This window comes from Otolemur garnettii, unplaced genomic scaffold (assembly GCF_000181295.1).
Source record: "Otolemur garnettii isolate 467f Iridium unplaced genomic scaffold, OtoGar3 scaffold00180, whole genome shotgun sequence".
Classification (NCBI taxonomy): domain Eukaryota; kingdom Metazoa; phylum Chordata; class Mammalia; order Primates; family Galagidae; genus Otolemur; species Otolemur garnettii.
In genome coordinates, this window is record NW_003852575.1 from 2,742,155 (window position 1) to 2,761,641 (window position 19,487).

The window sequence follows — 19,487 nt, forward strand, 5'->3', positions numbered from 1 at the left end:
CCGGAGCGCAGCACTCTGGCGCCGCGCGGGCCAGCGCCAGCCGCGCCCCGTCCCGGGCGGCCTGGCGGGCGGCCTTGACAGGACCCAGCGCGGGCTCCTCGCGGTAGTGGCCGCAGCTCGGGAAGCTCGGCGGCGGCGGCGCGGTGTCCTCGCCGAACCTGCGCACGGCGGTGGCGGCGGGCGCTGCGGGGACAGGCGACACGTTAGAGGGACCCTAGCCCTGGGGGCGGAAGGGACCTGGCCAAAGCAACACCGCCCGGGGCGGGGTGGAGGGCCACCACCCCTCGGCTGCCCGCGCCACCCACGCGCTCTTGCGACAGCCATCGCCCTTGCCCAGCGGGGTCCCGGCCTGCGCTGTCCAGTCGCAGGGTGCCATTTGAAATGTGCTAGCGGCCGCATTAGAGTGAAGAAAAGCAAGTGGAATTCCTGTTAAATAATATACGTAATGCAACATGTCCGAAATATAATTTCAGTGTGTAGTCAATGTTTAGAATTGCTGGGGGATTTAATGCTTTTGTAATTTTTTAAATTATTTTTTGGTGCTGTGTCTGAGATGAAGCTTTTACTTCAACATCTAGTGGCACTGGCCATTTTCGGTGCTCAACAGACACACAGGGCTAGTGGCTACTGATGGGCTGCAGGGGTCTAGAGGCCACCAGGGGCCTTCGCTTTAGAGAGCTGGGCTCTGCCCCCAATATGTGTTTACCCCTCAGTGTGGAGGGGGTGGAACCACCCTGCTCAACTAGATGCCTGAAATTAAGTAGCTCCCTGGAGTTATGGGGGGTTGTTTATTTTTTTACCTTATGATATTCTTTGACTTTCATACCAAAAGAGACTAGGAAATTGATCACAAATTGCCTCATATTAGCACTATTTTTTATGAAAGTTATGACAAACAAGTGGTTATAAACCTCTTTCGCTTTTGAAATAGTAATAAAAGTCAAACATTAAGCAACGTCTTATAAGGCAACTTCCAGATACATAGAAAATAATTCAAATTCCAGTCTTCAGTGGATAATAATTTCAGCTGTTATCAAAACCCTTTCCTGGTCTTTCTTTCCTTGAGTGTTTGGGAAAATCCCTTTATTGGTTCTGTGAGGGACCCAAGGCATTGATGAGTATTGGAGGTTCAAATATAACAATCAGTGGCTCTGGGAACAGGCCCAGCCCAAAAGGCACAGCCCTGGCCACTGGTATAGTCTTTTCTAAGTTGGCTACTTCAGAAAAATACATCCTAGTGATGGCTAAGAGGGTTAGATGTCTCCCATGATCTGTATCCCTGTTCTCAGATTTGGAGAAGAAATGTATCTAAGGTTGGTTCACACTATAGAGCAGAGGAAGTGATTCCCGGGATTTGCATCAAAAGCAGGAAGCAGAGGTGTACCTCGGGTGGGGTGGGGGATGCTCTGGGAGGAGCTCTCCTTTTTAACCCCTCTTTAAGTAGGGGCTGGTGCAGTTCTTTTGGGGGGCATATCATCCTGATGTCACATTCCTACAGCTGACCCTCAGTCCCCACCTTCCACCCTCTGCCTGGGGTTGGTTCACTGAGCAAACAAAACTGTGCCCTAGGCAGCCAGCCGGTGGCACCGCCACAGAAGACATCCACTTGCTTGCCACCAGAAGGGGAAGGCAAAAAGGCTGATCCTGTCTGTCATTGCTAACTAGCATGTGCTGGGGAGCCCCTCCTGTGTGCCATGTCCCAGAGCAGACACATCACACTGCTTATGATCCCATTTTACAGAGGATGAAACTGAGGCCTGCAGGGTTTGTGGTATTTATCCTGGGTTGGTAAGTAACATTTCTGTCCCCAATCCCATGGATTGCCACATTTTCTGCACTTTGAAAACTGGCACAGGAAGAAAACTGGCAGACTCCGTCCTATCTACTTTAGGGTGGAGTAGAAAGTCATCTTGTAAAATCAACACTGCCTGGCATTCTCTAATCATAGGAAGCTGGTTTTGAAAATCACTGTCTTCTTTTGGGAATGAATGAGGCCAGGAATTATATGTAGACTAAACACTTGGTTTTCCTTTGCCCTTTCTACTGTCACTAGTGTCCCCAAGGCATGCAGTGTGTCCTTTCTTGCTCTTGTGACACGCTTGCATCGAGAGCAGGAGAGCATAGCAAGCCCTACTTTGAAGCAGAAGGAAAACTTTGCCTAAAAGGTGAGGATTCTTTTTCCATCTGCCACCCGCCACCGTCATCGCTGCACCCCTGCCTATTCCCAGTCCTCCCTGCCTCCCTGTGTGCAAACTGGACCCACCTTCGTAGTTTGGCATGAGGCTGTGCCGCGCGGTGTTCGCTGGTGGCTCCGGGAAGTTTTTAGCTGGAGATGGGCTGCTAGGCACTAGGGGGTTGGCATAATGCCACTGGCATTCTCCACTGGCTGGCAGTGTGCTCAGGAAAAAGCGTGCCACCTCACAAGGGGATCCTTGGGGCTGCCCAAACTTGGCCGGCAACATTGGCTTTTTGCTGCTGAAGACGTGAGAGTCCAGAGGGAAGTGTCCGTAATGGTAGGAGAAGGGCAGGCCATAGGACGGTGTGTACAGGAGCTCGCTGCCCTCTGAATGCAGCTGCTGTTCTGGGGGCGCCCCAGCGTTGGCGGGGGAACTGGCTCTCCAGTTTCCGAGCTGGCTGCATTCCAGTTTGTCCATTTGGAAGGAGCTGTATTGCTGTGTGGCAAAGAAGGTAGATGAAGGGAATGCAAGGGGCCAGCGGGAAGCCACTTTCCAAACCCCTGAGATCCCAGGGCTGGCCCTGCCTCTGCCCCATCACCACTTCGAGGTCTCACTGGGGACAGGTACATGTCAAGGAGCACCTCAGTCACCTACTGCCTGTGTGGAAGGAGGTCCCCACCCCAGGCTGATACTATGGACAGTTGCCATTTCTAAGGGTTCACAAATTACTTTAAAAGACAAAAAAGAAGAAAGAGGAAGAGAGAAGTTTTTACTTTTAAAAAGGAATGGAAGCATGTCGGACGCTGGACGGGTGTCCTAGCCCACACTTCTGTGCCTTCTGACAGGCTGCTGCCCTTCCTCATTCAGCCTTCTCTTCCTAGACTTGACTTGGCCCCTTGGACAGCAGCCCCCCAGGCTGTGTCACTAGCATGCAGTAAGACACCCCCGAGGGGCCCTGCTTCCCAACACAGGGAGATCCCTGCCGTGGGATCAGAGGTTCATTACTGGTGAAGTGGCCAGCTATCCCGACCCCCGGAATGGATGCATCCTGCACAGTGCTACCTGTTGGGGGTAAGGGTTTGTTCTCAGCTTTGTCTTCATCTTTGTATTTTTGGGTTTAGCTAATTTCCTGGTTTCTTGTGAGGTAGACAAGGCGGTCCTCCAGGAATCCTGGGACTTGCAAGTGGACACCTGGTCCAGGGACAAATGAAGTTCCTTGTATTCAATCTCCCTGGAAAGCAAGAGTGGGACAAGTCATGTCCGGTGAGCAGTGGGTTTAGAGTGGCTTCCCTGGCACCATCCCCAGGCACATTCATTCATAGTACCCCAGTGCATCATTTCACTGAGGTGGGTGTGTATGGGATGTGAGAGGCGGCCAGCTCACCCTTGTTACAGAAGCCACCTGTGGCCCCTAGCTTAGTGCACCCAGGAAATGCCAGGCAGGTTAGTGTCACTTGGCAGGGTAGAGGGAGGTCAATACAGACCTCTCCAATCCCATAAAGCCCCAAACACATTTCCTGGGACACTGGGGCCAGTAGGAAGGCCATCAAGGCAAAAAGGTAAAGGGCAGAAATACCCTAATCAAGTCTACCCTCAACCAACGTGCCTGTGGCACCCTAGAAGGCAAGAGAAGGGAGCCCTTGCTTGCCCTGGAGCCTGGCCTTGGCTTTGTCCACTTTCACATAAGGGGCCCATCTCGACCTTAAAGAGCCAACTCAGCATGGTCATGTTCATGGAAGGAGTACAAGCCCACACATATCTGCTCAGGAAGAATAATTAAGAGGCTAAAAGGTTTCTTCTCTCACAGTTTTGCCAAAGTCACTTAACTGCTAAAGTGAACCTGCCTGCCATTCTGTGAAAGATCCTAGAGCCCAAATCTTCACTGCGTTTAGAAGGTGAATGAGGATCCTCTTCCAGGGTGGGGCTAGGGGAGCTTCCAAGCTCCAGTGTACGGCCAGAGCTGGGTGCAAGGAAATTTATACAGTAGTCACAGTGGGCAGAGACAATATACAGTTCCAGGTAGATTTATGTCCTATTGTTTCTAAGGGCCTAAAAAGTAATTGCAACTGAACTTGACCTTCTAAGGCTCATAAGGGGCCAGATATTCACATCACTTCCAATAGGCTCTATAGGAAGACGGGAAGAATGGGAGGTTTCCACTGTCTTACATGCCAGGAGCATCCGAGATGACCCAAATGTCTGTGGCAAGGATAGCCTGTACTCACGATATGGAATGTGCATCCTATTCAAGATGGGGGCACTCCCTCCCACCCTGGCCCCCCACCCGGCTCTGTGATGGGCCCTAAGCTGCAACTGGCGAGGGCTTCCTGCTCCTTGTTCCCACCGCTGCCTAGTGCTTGGCCCTCACCACTGAGCATAGAAATCGTTTGCATGTTCCCAGTGGTTTGGACCAGATTTTTCAAGAAAGAACAAAACAAGAGACAAATGAACAGTTTGAGAAAGAGAGAGAGATGGTGTTTATCAGAGTGATCTGATGCAGACAGGGAAGGAAGAGAGAGCAAGGAGAGAAACAAATACGTGTGACTTACGTGAGAACATAATTGACACTCACGATGCAGTGGGGCCGGGACGAGCGGCTGTTGTGCACCACGGTGGCGTAGCTCTGCACCCACACCCAGCCGCCCCGCCGGGACAGCAGCCGGTAGTACTTGGTGGTGACCTGGCCCTTCACCAGCACTGCAAGCACAAGGTGACATCAGTCCTTGCATACTTCCACGCCCCTCCTCTGGGGACATTGCCCCCACAGTGACCCTGTCCCCATAGTGACCTTCAACACTTGTCTGAGCCTTCCTGGGGCTAAGGACACCTCTGAGCACCTGACAGAGGGAGGTGGGCTTTGTCTGCAGGAGAGTGGGTGCTCAAGTGTGCATGTCTGTGCACACACACAAGCACACAACTTCAAGGCGTCCTCTCCATTCAGAGCTCTAATTTAGCAGCCATTGCTTTCACTAGGGAAAATGGTCCCCAAACTCTGGACCTGGCAGAGTGATAAAATTGGATCTGCCTTTTAGTTTCCAAAGTGCCACAATTATGGTTTAATCACCAAACCCTTCATGGGCAGAGTCAGCGGGAGGTGATGTTATTTAAACAAAGCAGTAAGTTAAGGACATTTAGCTAAGTGTCAGGCTGTTGCTGGCATCTGCTGTGCACTGGAACATTTGTGCATTCACAGTAAAATGGTTGGTTACTCTATTGCCATTTATATTTTCTTCTCAGGAACCCCAGTTTTCCTGGGGCCTGTTAATTTTCTACGTTGTTCATGTAGGAAAGGCCTCTGCTTGGCTACACAATTCCTAAAAACTGGGCCTGTGGGCCCATCTGCTATGCATGGGCGCAAACTCCAGGCTGCTGAGCAGCTCACAAAACGCCTCAGCGCCCACAAACCACTGTTCCACCTCACAGCCTTCCAGGAGGCAGGTGTGGGAGGCCTGGTGGGGGAAGCAAGTGCCAGAACCTGAGGGTAGGCAATGGAGAAGAGAAAGCCAATTTAACCTTTTCCAGGGAAGGAGAGGCCAGCACAAGTCTAGAAAGATACCTCTGGGTGCCCAGGGCACACCTGCTTCCCAAGGCAGGGCTGGGCCCTGCCCCTAACCGCTGCCTGAGCAGAGATTTGGGGAGATAGCCCAAGGAGCCAAGTCTATGACTGTATTAGCTGGCACTGAAGGCAGTTTCTGAAGGCTCATATCAAACAAAATTTCAGTCGTCATATTATACCACCAAGCAAAGCCATCCCACATCCAGTCTCTGCCCAAACACTCCCTGGGCTCTGCCTTGCCTTTTGTGGATTCTTTTTACTTCACTGATGGTTCTTTATCATCTATATCAAAATATTTTGAGTGCAGAAAAAAAACTGCTACAATAATGATAGTCAAGGAGTTATCAGCCTTAATATGTAAAGAGTTCATACAGATCAATAATAGCACAAAGAGCACCCAAAAGTGATATAGGCAAAGAACATAAGCAAATAATTCAATAAAGAAGCAATATAATGAACATTGGTTCATCTCACTTGTTTGTAGATACTGTCCATCAAATCAACAGACGTTAAAAGAGAAGCAAATATTATGATTCAGTTGATACGAAATGTACAGAATAGGCAAATCCACAGAGAGAAACTGCTTTAGGGGTTGATTAGGGGTTGTAGGACCTGAAGAATAAGGGAATTGAAAATGATAGGCTCCTTTTGGGGATGACGAAAATGTTCTGGAATTATGAGATAAAGTTAATGGTTGCACAAAATTGTGAATATACTAAAAGCCATTGAAAACAGTTAAAAGATGAATTTTACATGAATTTTATCTTATAAAAGTGCAATGACAACAGGTGGCACCAGTTAATCTATGGGGAGGCATTTTCAGGTGTCATGGAAGGAGAATCAGGATGATCCTTCTGGAAAGCTATCTGATAGTTCATGCCCGTTGACACACTGATTTTACTTCTAGGAACTGATCCCTTGGAACTTACAAGCAACATAGAAATTTATATGAGAGAGTCATTGCAGACTTACTAAAAAATTCAGGAAAAAGGAATAGGGAAGAGATTTAACAGTTCAACAATAGAGAAAAGAGTAGATAAATTATGGTTTACTATGCAGGCATAAAAAATGATTAATAAGAATTTGTATAATTTGGGGAAATATGTATGATGTGATATTAAATGAAGAAAAGACAAGATTCAGAAATGCACAGAGTATAACCCTAATGATGAAAAAGTGGGAACGTGCATACACATGCACACACCCCCCACCAGCTGTGATCTTGGACAAGCTTCCTCCCTCCGCCCCCCAGTTATGCTCATTTATAAAGAGGATAATCATAGTTGACATCATGGTTGTTGGGAAGATTAGCTGATCTGTGTGGAGGTTTAGAACAGTGACCAACACAGAGAAAGGGCTCAATCCATATTAACTCTCATTAACTGAAAATGACAGGTGATTTTCATTTCTTTCTGTTTAGCTTGTCTCGATTTTCTAAATGTTTAACAAGAAGTTTTGAGTTTTATAATCAGAATGTAAAATCATTCATCTTTTTTTTTACATGGGAAAGCAGTTTGGGTGGGGGTTGGGAAGTGGCAATACAATAATAGGCCCCACACTCCCCTTGCAGATGAAGCCCCTCCCAGATGGGGTAGGCAGGCCTCTCCTGGACAGGGCAGAGACCAGCCTGAACATTTGCATCTCCACAGACGCATTTGGCAGGAACCAGACCCCTGCTGAGGAGTGTAGATAAAGGCAGCAGAAAGGACGCAAGCCTTGTAATGGTCTCCTCCGGGGGTTTGCCCTGATCAACAGCCTGGCCTCATCCTACTCTTAGCACCATGGGAGATGGGCATTGCTAGGAAACAGGACCAAGAAACTTGAGGACACAGCTAGGACTATAGCCCAGGTGTTCTCAGACTAACAACTAGGAGGACTCAGCAGTAACCTCCAAAAGGTTCTCTTTAGCTATATATGGGGGTGGGGGTGGGCTTACCTTTTAACAAAGACTGCCAATTTGTTTGTGGCCCTAAAATAACCAGGAGAAGCAAGTGCTCAATCTGAGAGGTCCCATCTATAGATTTCCCAAGATGTCACACTTTTTTCAACAGAAATGCTCATTAATCTCTACAATTTTTCTTTTTCTTTTTTTTTGCAGTTTTTGGCCAGGGCTGGGTTTGAACCCAGCACCTCTGGCTATGGGGACGGCGCCTTACTCCTTTGAGCCACAGGCTCCACCCCTCTACAATTTTTCAATCTAACTCCCAGCAGTGTTTGCAAAGCCCCAAGGAATATGACTATATATTTTTCATTTTTCCTATCCTGTACTTTGTAGTTTCTCTTTTACTTTTGCAACTTCCTCATCTTAAGCTGAATAAGATGAAGCCAGTTTATCCCAGATACTTTATATTAAGAGTCAAATTACAGGCTTGGCACCCATAGCTTAGTGAGTAGGGCGCCAGCCACATACACTGAGGCTGGTGGGTTTGAGCCTGGCCTGGGCCTGCTAAACAACAATGACAGCTGCAACAAAAAAATAGCCGGGTGTCGTGGTGGGCGCCTGCAGTCCCTGCTACTTGGGAGGCTAAGGCGAGAGAATCGCATAAGTCCAAGAGTTAAAGGTTGCTATGAGTTGTGACACCACAACACTGTACCCAGGGCGACAGCTGAGACTCTGTCTCAAAAGAAAAAAAAAAGAATCAAATTGCAGAAATTGCTGAGGTTTTATTATCTCTGCCCCTCCCCAGCTCTGCCAGGATAAGGATTAGGTACAGAGGCAAAACAAACATAAGCATATAGTTTTTTCTTTTTTGGTTCTCTTCTCCATGATAGGTGACCATAAGGCACACAGAAGGTGACCTATCAATCCGAGTTGAAATCCTAGACACTCGTCACAACATTCTTTTGTTTGCCCCAGTTCACCTTCAAGTCTGGCATCCTTAATTAGCTGCCTAGAGGAGGGGCGCCTGTGGCTCAGTGAGTAGGGCGCTAGCCCCATATACTGCAGGTGGCGGGTTCAAACCTGGCCCCAGCCAAACTGCAGCAAAAAATAGCTGAGTGTTGTGGTGGGCGCCAGTAGTCCCAGCTACTCAGGAGGTGAAGGCAAGAGAATCGCCTAAGCCCAAGAACTGGAGGTTGCTGTGAGCTGTGACACCATGGCACTCTATCAAGGGCAACAAAGTGAGACTCTGTCTCTTAAAAAAAAAAAAAATTAGCTGCCTAAAATGATCCCAAGCTAGAGAACAATAAATTAAGGCTCTTGTGGTGGTGAGGGACAGGGTCAGGGAAGAGATATCCCTTAAGTCATAAGCTCCTGAGGGCAGAGTGCTGCCCCGTGTACCTCTAGCCATGCACCTCCAGCGTAGTGGTCTGGGATGGTTCTGAAAATGAGGTGATCCATGTGTAGATGAGAGCCAGCAGTTCTGGTTTTCCAAGGCCACTTGGGTGGGAAATTCCAATTCCATAGATATACTCTCCAGAAAACTAAGTGGCCTTCCTGGTTCCTCCAGAATTTCTCCCATAGGCAAGGTCATGCCTGGGAATCACCCCCTGGGTGAAAAGTGAACTTTGGCTTAAAGCAAAACTATTTAGTTTTGGGGTATTAAGGGCTGAAAAGGACACAAAGATTGCCTGTCGTGTGTTGAATAGCATCTTCCCAAAAGTTACATCTCATATCCTCACCCTTGCAACATCCTATTTGGAAAAAGAACTTTTGCAGACTAATCAAGTTAAGGGCCCCAAGATGAAATCATCCTTTACCCAGATGGGCCCTACATCCACTGACAAATGTCCTTATAAAAGGCAGAGAAGGCACAAACACAGAGGAAAAGGCCAAGTGAAGATAAAGGCAGACTGGAGGGATGCACCGAGGGCACCAGAGCGGGAGGGGACGAGAAGACTCCTCCCTTAGTGGCTGTGGAGGGAGCACAGCCTTGATCTAGGGTTTCTGGCCATGAGGACTGTGAAAAAATAGATGTCTATTGTTCTAAGCCACCCAGTTTGTATCATTTTTTTTATGGCAGCCCTAGGGAATGCATCCACCATCAACTGGAAAAATAGGGTAAATGCAATCCCTGTGCCTCAGAGTTCTTGTCTTTTCTACCAGGTGGGGCCTGAGGCAAAGTAGCCTCATTGCAACAAAGCCAGGAGGACTGGGCCTCCAGCACACTTGCATTTTCCCAGCATAATCCCCACAATACACCTGCTGGGTGGAGGGGCCCTTGGTGGAAAGTCCTAGGGAAGAGAGGGCATCTTAGGGAAGGTGCCATGAGGGCCACGTTGTGGAATGTCTCCACAGTGATGCAGACCATGGAAGATGGGCTAGTTGCCTTAGCAAGTCCCCTTTGGCACAGGGCAGAACAGAAAAGCTGTGCCTCTATGTCACACGCTGCTTCCAGGGTCGGAATGTGCAAGGTTACTTACTGTTTCACTGCTCATGGTTCCTCCTTAAAGCACAGGCTTCCCTACACCTTCCTCAGAGAGGCAAAACAAATTCTAGCTCCAGACTCCACTCAGAGGACAGGGTACTCAAAAGGGGTATGAATTAAACTTCACCATCCATTTCCAGTCCAGAATCAAGCATCACCTGAAGTGTCAGTCAAAACCCTGCACAATGGGCTGGAGACTCTTTGAAGTTTGTTTCCTATTTCCAAGCTTTGTCCCCTATTTCCATAGCTGTGCTATGGAGTAGTCACAAACTGGCATCCCTATACCATGTGTGCCCACAGATGTCATGCCCACAGGTGTGCTTGTTGATGGCACAGTGTCATTGTTACTCAGGATGCCTTTGGGTGGATCATGTGTTCTCCAGTTAGCCACAGGCCCCAGCATTCCCTATTGCCTACACCTGCCCATTCCTGCCTTCATGTTATGTGCCTGGTTCATAAGCAGTTGTGTGGCTATTATATGTAATTTACAGTGTGCTCTCCTCAGGTTTACATGAGCTACTTTTACAGTCCTATAGTTTGGTTATAATGGTTATTGCTTGAAATGTATAAACCACATATTCTGGTCTCATGGCTTTTCTGTGACATTGAAGTATTTTAATAGTTGCACATGGCCGATGTTCATTCTCTTTGTGGTTCCAGCTTGGTCCACCCTGGTTAGGAGCCTACCTACAGAGCTACGTGACATTCTCAGCTACCTTGGAAGAATAGCCATGTGGCTCTCCCAAAACATGGACAGCCCACTGTCCCTTGACACAAATCGTCAGGTCTGCTGTCCCTGATCCCCTCTGTGGAGTGGTCCAAGCAGTTCTCTTAAGGACCCCTTGTCACTCTCCTTTACAGAAGGTTCTGGGGAAAGACCTGGCACAAGTGTGATTTGGGGAGCTGTCCTGGTGACACCCTGACGCACCCAGCCAGAGGCCCGCATATTACCCTCTCCAAGCCAAAGAGCTCTTCACCCACAGACGGTGCTGCTGGGCCCTTCTTTGCCATGAAGCCTGACTTTCTGGAAGCCTTTGAATTCTTTTTCTTCCAACCCCTGTGGACTCCATACTGCAGTTAAGATAACATTGTAAATAATGTGTGAAAACCATCCTGCCGACTCCACACCTCCAGAACCACGGCCTCCTTGCCTCCAGTCAGGGGGAGCCCATGACCCTGCCTTCAGTAAGTTCTGGCTCTTGGACACTGGCATGGGGAAAGTGTGGTCCTAGAAAACTGGACAGTGACCTGCCTCTGGTCCTGGGTCCCTGCACTCAGTGACCAAAAGCAAAGATGACAGGTCTATACATCTCCCTGTAAGGAGTCTGCGTTCAGCTGTGGCAGATGGAAAGGCAGACAGGCTGCCTGTGCCCCTGCATCCCTGGCTCAGCCACCAGGCCAGCTATAGCTGGTCGGACTGAAGGACTTGAGTCCCAGGTCAGCAGTAGCCACAGTGGGGATCTGGGTGGAGCCTGAGAGGGCCAGAGGCTGGAATAAGAAGCCCAGACTGTACCACCCTCTCCGCAGGCCGGACCCTGGGCCACAAAGCACTATGTGACAGGACTAAACAGCCACACTTCACAGGGACACATCCACCTTCTCCCTGTCCCCACTGTCCTCCCCCAAACTGGCCTGTCCAGCTAAAATATAGGAAACGGCCTGTGCCCACGACATTGGTGAGGACATAGAGATAGTAAAGACCATCCCTGTCATAGTCTTATCCCTGTGTCCTCCCAAATTCATATGTTGGTGTTCCAAGCCCCCATCCTGTCCCTCAGCACATGTCTATATTTGGAGGCAAGGTCTTTAAAGAGGTAGCTGAGGGGGCGGCGCCTGTGGCTCAAAGGAGTAGGGTGCCAGCCCCATATGCCGGAGGTGGCGGGTTCAAACCCAGCCCTGGCCAAAAACTGCAAAAAAAAAAAAAGAGAGGTAGCTGAGGTAACTTGAGGTCATATGGGTGGCCCTGACAGAACACGACTGGTGTCCTGAGAAGGTCAGGACACAGACACACACAGAGGGATGGCCCTGTGCCCAAACTCGCCCTACAGACACCTTGATCTCAGACTCCCAGCCTAACTTCAGGAAATAAACTTCTGCTGTTTAAGCTGCTCCATCTCTGGCACTTTGTCATGGTGGCCACCGGACATGAATACAGTCCCCCAAAGGTCTGAGCACTGAGAGACAAAAGCATCACCCAGAAACAAGACTGAGGTTTCTTGGGAGGGGCTCTGCGGGGTCGAGTGGCAGCCAGACACACTCCCCAGGGGAGAGAGGTGGCAGCTGCCAGCACCAGGAGCACCGGGATTGGGGGCAGAGCTGCAGCACGTGAGCTGGGCATGGGCTTAGGTGTGAGGGCACCACTGTCGGCCAACAGGGCCCCAGCGTGACATGTGACCCATGTGACCAGGGAAAGTCAGCTGGGAAGTGAGGGAAACCTGTGGAGTGTTAGAACAGCGACCTGTGTCCACACAGCCCAGCTGGAGGCTGGGGCAGGGGCAGGCCGAGGCCCCTGCAGCCCCCGCCCTTGCCCTCCCTCCTGAGATCTTCCTTTGGCACGGCCTGCTCCAGCCAGGTGGGGGTAGGCCGGGGAATTAATGCCCCTGAGAGCAGCCCCCACCAGGGGCTGACAGTTACACCTCAGCTCACTCTCCCCTCTGGCCCTGCCAGCTCTGGCATCCCCAGGGCATTGAGCCTGGCCACCCACGGCAGGGGCCAGGGACAGCTCCTTCCCTTCCCCCACTCCCTCCTCACTCCTTTCCCTGTGTTTAGTCAGATAAACCACTGCGCTTCACCTCTAGGCTCAGGGCAACTTCCAGAGTCTAAGGAAATCAAACAGGTGCCACCAGGCCTGAGGATGGAGAGTCAGGAACAGGAAGCCTGGAGCTGGCCGCTGTGGCCTGGTTCTGTGCCTGGAAGGAGGGTGAGGCCTCCCTCCACTACTGCCCAGTGGAGCTTCCACACCACAAACACCCTGCTCTGGTGGTGACTGTCGTCCCTTGGACAGTTCTGGCTTTAGAGGGGTTGTGACTTTCCAGCTTAATTTTCTGAGGGAGGCCAAGGTCCGGTCCAGCAGTGGGTCCAATGCCAGAACCAAGACGTGAGTTCCAGAAGACCAATTCCTCCCCTGGGCTTGGGAAGGAGCCCCAGCTAAGGAGCCACCATCACCGGAGCCTGTCCTGGCTGCCACTCTCTCTCACTGCTGTGATAGGGAAGACTGGCAGACGCAGGGGCTCATGGTGCACCCCAAGGCCATACCCCACCCCTGTCCTGGCTGGAGTGCACTCTGTCCCTCTTGTCCCTGTGGTAGGTTGTCTGCCACAGTGAAGGGCAGAGTCACAGGACAGTAGCAATCGCTGCCAATCTTGCTATTTTCTGTTTTTTTTTTTTTGTTTTTTTTTTTGAGACAGAGCCTCAAGCTGTCTCCCTGGGCAGAGTGCTGTGGCATTACAGCTCACAGCAACCTCCAACTCCTGGGCTCAAGCGAGTCTCCTGCCTCCGCCTCCCAAGTAGCTGGGACCACAGGCGCCTGCCACAACGCCCGGCTATTTTGTTGGTTGCAACCGTCATTGTTGTTTGGTGGGTCTGGGCTGGGGATTCGAACCCGCCACCTTAGGTGTATGTGGCTGGCGCCTAGGCCGGTTGAGCTATAGGTGCTGAGCCTATTTTCTGTTTTCTTTGATTTACCAAATTCCAGCCTATTTGGAAAAGAAATCTGTGCTCCATCTAATTTCCAAACACTCCCGCCTTTCCTGTGTGACTCTTGGGAGCCTGTGTGAGTTTCTCCTTCAGGTTCCCTAGGTCTAGGTCAACTGCAACATTCAGACCTTAAGAATTCCCAGTGAGATCAAGGGCACTTATCACATAACTGCAGGAGGCCTTAGGAACACACCAGGTGAGAGCAGGAAGATGGGGGCTCCTGACCAACATGACCATCCCAGATCTCCAACCCTGAGACCCACTCTGTGCTGGAGCCTGCTGAAGTCCTGACAGCTACACAGGCTGGACTCTGTCCTGCCCCACTTCAGCTGCTGCCCTGCGCAGGTGGCCTCTGAGACTCACCTTGCTCTCCTGGGAAATGGACACGAGAGCCACGCAGCTCCCCAAACTGCCTGTCCCAGGTCAGAATCAATAAATGCAAAGGATCCATCCACATCAGGGGCAGTGGGTCACCCAACCAGCATCACCATGACCTTCACAACCTTTCTAAAACACAAATTCTACTCCTTCTAAAAAAAATTGCATAAAAATCCCTGCTTCCTCCATTATAGTGTGAGGTACAAGAAACAGTATCGAGAACAAATTCCATAAGTTTTCTTTCTCTCTGCTTAGAGGCCTAATGTCCTGCCTTTCAGCCTCACTTTGAAGAACAGCAATTTCCTCCTTGTCACTTGGGGTTTTGCTTTAAGCTCCCTCAGTGGACTAGAAGCCCCCCACATTCCCCTGCCTCCACGAAAGGGGCTCCAGGACCCCCAGAGCTGGGGTCTGCCTCTGTGCCCCAACAGCGGAAGGGGAGCGTGTGGCAGTCTGGGCCTCTCCTTTGCTCTGGAGTCTGACTGTCCTTCCTTCTGTCTAGACTGTTCTGAAAGCGAATGCCTCCTCCGCCTCCCAGCTGCTCCTGCTGTGTCAGAGCCCACACTTCCCTCTGCCCCCCTCACAGCTGCTCACTCAAGTCTCCCAAATATCTGATCCCAGAATCGAACATCCTACCAGGTTTATAGGAAACCTCCAGCTCCCATATCAGTGACATCTGAACACTACACAGGTGCTTCTGTGCCAGGCTTGGTCTCAAGAATGACAGGGATGTTTATATGAGACCATAATTTGGTCATTTTTAAAAAAAGAAATGAAAGTGTTGTTTGTTCAGACTTCCAAGTCTTCACATGCACCAGAGGGCAAGGAAGAAGCCATCCATGTCTGCTCGGCCCAAAGTCCTGGGTGCCAGAAGGGCAACAGCAACGCCCTAGTAACTGTCATGCTCGCAGTTCCCAGTCCACAGTGACCGCACTGTGTGCAACACAGCAGCTGGTGGAGCAGCCTGTCCACCTACCGTCCACCTTCCACTCAGCGCCAGGAACTGGCCTCCAGCATCTCTCAGCTAATGCGAAACAAAGCTAGAACAGAGGACAAGCCATCGGGGCCACACTGCAGATGACCTGGCTCCTCCATGTGCACCCCATTAAAAAGTACCCCTACACTGGCCATTGGCATCCATCCAAGTTATTCTCTGCCTTAGATTCTAAAAGGAAAGTGTCACTTTTTAAAATGCCTCAGTGACTAGAGCACATCACTGAAATTCATGTTCCCAAACTGCCTCCGTTGCTGAATCAAATCAGTATGTGTCCCCTCTTGTAAGCTGACTTCTCTCTCTATGGAATGGTGGCCTCCCCGAGCCTCCCTGGACATGTGGTTACAGCAGTCAGAGCCCCGGCTCAGCCCCCAACTCTGCCACACCTCTCCCTGCTGTGCGACTGTGGGCAAGTGGCTTACCCTCTCTGGACCTCAGCATCCTCAACGGTAAAATGAGGATCGACCATGAGAATCTCCCTTAATGGGCTGGTCATTGATGTAATCACTTGAACCAGTGCCTGACAGTAGCAAGGACTCCATTAAGTGTCCGTTTTTCTACTGTCACTGTTATCTGCAACTGGTGTCCAGACGCCACAGCAAAGTTTAGTTTCCAAATCCACAATCTAGAATCCAGGCGACTGCTGAACCATCCCGCACCTGCCAGAGTTTCCCTAAAAGGGTGTGTGTGGATGCTTGAGAGCTGACCACAGGCAGCTGAACTTCATCTAGGGCTGGTGAAGTCACACTTGAGGTTTAAGTTCACGTGCACACCGGGAATGGTCACCACACCAAACTAAAGGGGCAATGTGCCCATCCTTTGTGCCTCCCCCGGACGAGCTGCCTCCCACGGCCCAGGGGAGTGCTACTCACGGAGGTGGTGTGCGTAGCGGAGGTGAAACACGTCACAGCCGTGCACATGGTGGTACAAGGTCTTCTCAATCAGGTCCTGTGGCTCGTACCCCGTCAGCTCGGTCACCCTGGGGGAGGACGGCAGCTCGGTGAGGCTCTGCAGATTGCCTTTCATTTAAACTAATATTGGTTTTACCAACTAATCAAGTGCTAAAAGGCTCGGGGGGAAATGTTGGTTTTGGAAACTGAGAATGATCTTTTTTACAAGAAGAAAATCTTTGAACTCTAGCCCAGCGCGGGATGCAGCACTATTCATGGGTGGGAAAGTTCTTCTGAAACTACTGGCTAAGAGAATGTTTGGGATGGCTGAAAACTGCAACCTTTTTCAAGATGAAGCTTATCTGAGAATATTTCAAGTGAACCCTGATACTGCTACTGGGGGAAGCTGCTGTGGTGAGAGTGAGGCCACTGTCTGGGGGACGGAGGGTGTGATCCTGTGTGAACCTTTTTTTAAACTGTGATAAACCATACATAATATGAAATTTACCATCATAACCACTTAAGGTGTATAATTAAGTGGCACTAAGTACACTCATGTGGTTGTATAACCGTCACCACTGCCCCTTTCCAGAGATTTTCTGAGATTTTTCCATCACCCCATACAGAAACTCTGTCCCTCTTGAACACTGACTCCCCACCCCCCCGGCCCCTGGTCACCTCTATTCTGTTTCTGTCTGTATGGATTTTTGCCTTCTACATATTTCACGTAAGGGGAAGGCTACAGTATGAGGCCTTTAGTGTCCGGCTTCTTGCAATTAGCGTGATGTTTTTGAGGTCTTCCCGTGTGGTAGCACATGTCAGTACTTCTTGGGGCTGAATAATATTCTAATTTACGTAAGTGCACATTTGGCCTGTCCACTCCTCTGCTGATGGATCCTTGTTTGTACTGGGCCACTGCATGTGTGAGCATTTAAATGACCTTTCCACACTGGACACCAGTCGCAAGCACAGGTGCCCTCATGATGCTGTGGTTGACTCATCCGTGCTAGTAGGAATTATGGAATTACTGAAGGTATTTAAACCTCATATCAAGGTTTGTTTCTGACCCCCCCACACACACACACACAACACAGTCTTAACAACCTGAGATATTGTGACTAGGAGGAAAGCCTCACACTCTCTAGAGAACTGGAAGCATTTTCCCAGTGCTTATATGACACAGCCCCCTGTGTTCTCATCAAGCCCAGACATATTAATTTTCCACTTCAGGTCTTTGAAGCAAAGTGGCTCTCAGCATCCCAGACCACACCGTCACTTGTGTTGGGATTGCTCCATCCGTAGGTGCAAATTGCATGTGGCAACAGTATGGTTTCCCAGGCGCTGGGCAACCGAGCTGGGAATCGGGCCCTGGGAGGAGGTGGTCCTAAACATCTTGGCGACAGATATTCAAGAACAGATGAAAGAGAGGGACAAGAATGGATTCCCAAGGGGGCACACATGGTGCAAAGTCAGTCCTGGGGTCTGTGAGGTGGGGGACTCGCAGAAGGCCAGGGCTGGGGGCCCTGCTTGCCAAGGATGGGGACTGTTAGCTGTAAATTAAACCGGGAAACTCGACCTCACTTTCATTCTTTAACCCGCTCCCCTTTCTGTTGAGTTCTGCTTGGGCTTTGGGTCGTAAATCTCTGAGAGCCTCATGTTTCTCTGGAATCACTCACTGGTGTGCACGTTTGCATGGCGTTCCTTCAGGGAGGGAAGCGGACGCCGCACAGTTCTGAGCCATTCAGGGCTCAAGGGACTTATCTAAGGGCCACCTAGAACTTCAAGCCCCATCAGAGTCTAACTCTGTGTGGCAGGAAAATTGAGCCGTCTGGCTTCCCCCAAAAAAGAAAAACAGGCATCTCGATGTTGTGGGAATGAAAGAGGCTTCCCAGACCTTTAGATGCAAAGCTACAGAACTACGGCCCCGACGTGTAAATGAATCAGAAACACACATATTAAGTTTCTCATCAAAGTATGTGCCGGCTTTAAAAATTAAAGGAAAATTGAAGGGTTTGGCAGTTTGCCCTCTCATTTTTTCCCCAAACCTCTAGTGTCTGAAGACCTGTCAGAGGGATTCGCCAAAACCCCAAATACGGCTGTGTTCACCCATCCTTAGCAAAAGCATCAGCTACAGTTTCAAAGTGAAATGCCACAAAACCCCTATGAACCAAATTTCAGGTTATGCTGAGTTCAGTTGTGTCTGGGACCGTGCCACATGTGCTGCCAACAGACCCACCGCCCTTGTGCCTGTGACTTGGGGCTGCTGGCCTCAGGCCAAGCCCTCCCTGGCTCCTGGGGTTTGGACACAACAGCGACATCTCTGCCCTGTCCACCACTTTGCTGTCCTTCCAGAGCTGTGCCAGCCCAGGCTCCGGGCTTGTGGCTGAAGGAAGACCATCCCATCTGAGCTGGGACAGCCTGCCAGACCCTAGTGACTGGGAAGGATTCTCAAGGCACTCTCTGACTCTGTTAAACCTCTCCCTCATGCCTGGAGTTCAGAAGAGGCCTCAAGGCTTTCTAGAAGCTTCCTGATACTTAGCAGGAACAACCGCAAGGTTCTTGGGAGATAGGAGGATGTCTCCTTCAGGATTACCACCCTTCTTTTCTACTCCCTTCCAGGGTGCAGCCCCCATACCCAGAGGCTCAGGAGCCCCTCCAGGCAGCCTGGCTGCCAGGGCCCCTCCCCTGCTCTCTGCTGCATTTCACAGCTGTGCGGATTGAATGCCTTGAAAAGACCAGAATCTTGGCTGGGGGAGACCCCCTTCTTTCCTCTGCTAGAGAATTTATTGGGTCTCAGGGGTTTTCCTGGAATTATCAGAGAAAAACTAAGGGGATAAAACAAGCGAGAAACCAGTTGGATCCTCCCAGGTGTCTTTGATCATGACCTTGGGCAGCTGATCTTCCAGCCTCCTCTCAGTGGTGGCTCCCAAGACAGGAAAGACACCTCCTGTCCCTGGCCCTGCAGGTCCCACCCTTCATCTGGCAGGGAGAATGGTGTTTGTGGGCATTGGCCGTACCCATGGGGGCAGGCGTTCTATCTACTTTTGGTGTTTTTAGGAAGTTGAAGGTGACCCAGTAATGCCCACTCTTGTTCTTTCTCAGCCTCCAAGTGGTTCTCAGGTGTGTCACTACTGAGTTAAACCAACCCGTGTCTTCACCTCATGCCTCTAACCTGGTGTTCTTTCTCAATAAAGCTGCTATAAATGGTTGAAATGATTGACTTTATGTGGTATATATTTTACCACAATAAAGAAAAAGAAAAAACATTGGTGAATCTTGGCTTTAGGATATATGAAAAACAAAACAGGCTCGGCGCCTGTGGCTCAAGTGGCTAAGGTGCCAGCCACATATACCTGAGCTGGCGGGTTCGAATCCAGCCCGGGCCCGCCAAACAACAATGACGGCTGCAACCAAAAAATAGCTGGGCGTTGT

General features: G+C 50.2%; 1 protein-coding gene across 1 annotated transcript in view; it reads right to left on the bottom strand.

The window, feature by feature from the left end:
- SIM2 (single-minded family bHLH transcription factor 2) overlaps nt 1–19,487 on the bottom strand; it is a 47,238-nt gene that overhangs the window by 242 nt on the left and 27,509 nt on the right. Inside the window, exons 7-11 of the mRNA XM_012811944.2 lie at nt 16,038–16,144; nt 4,727–4,874; nt 3,240–3,408; nt 2,264–2,672; nt 1–183 (exon numbers count right to left, since the gene is read on the bottom strand). The exon at nt 1–183 is cut by the window's left edge and continues 242 nt beyond it. Of these exons, the coding sequence (XP_012667398.2) occupies nt 1–183; nt 2,264–2,672; nt 3,240–3,408; nt 4,727–4,874; nt 16,038–16,144 (1,016 nt within the window). The remainder of the gene's footprint in view (nt 184–2,263; nt 2,673–3,239; nt 3,409–4,726; nt 4,875–16,037; nt 16,145–19,487) is intronic.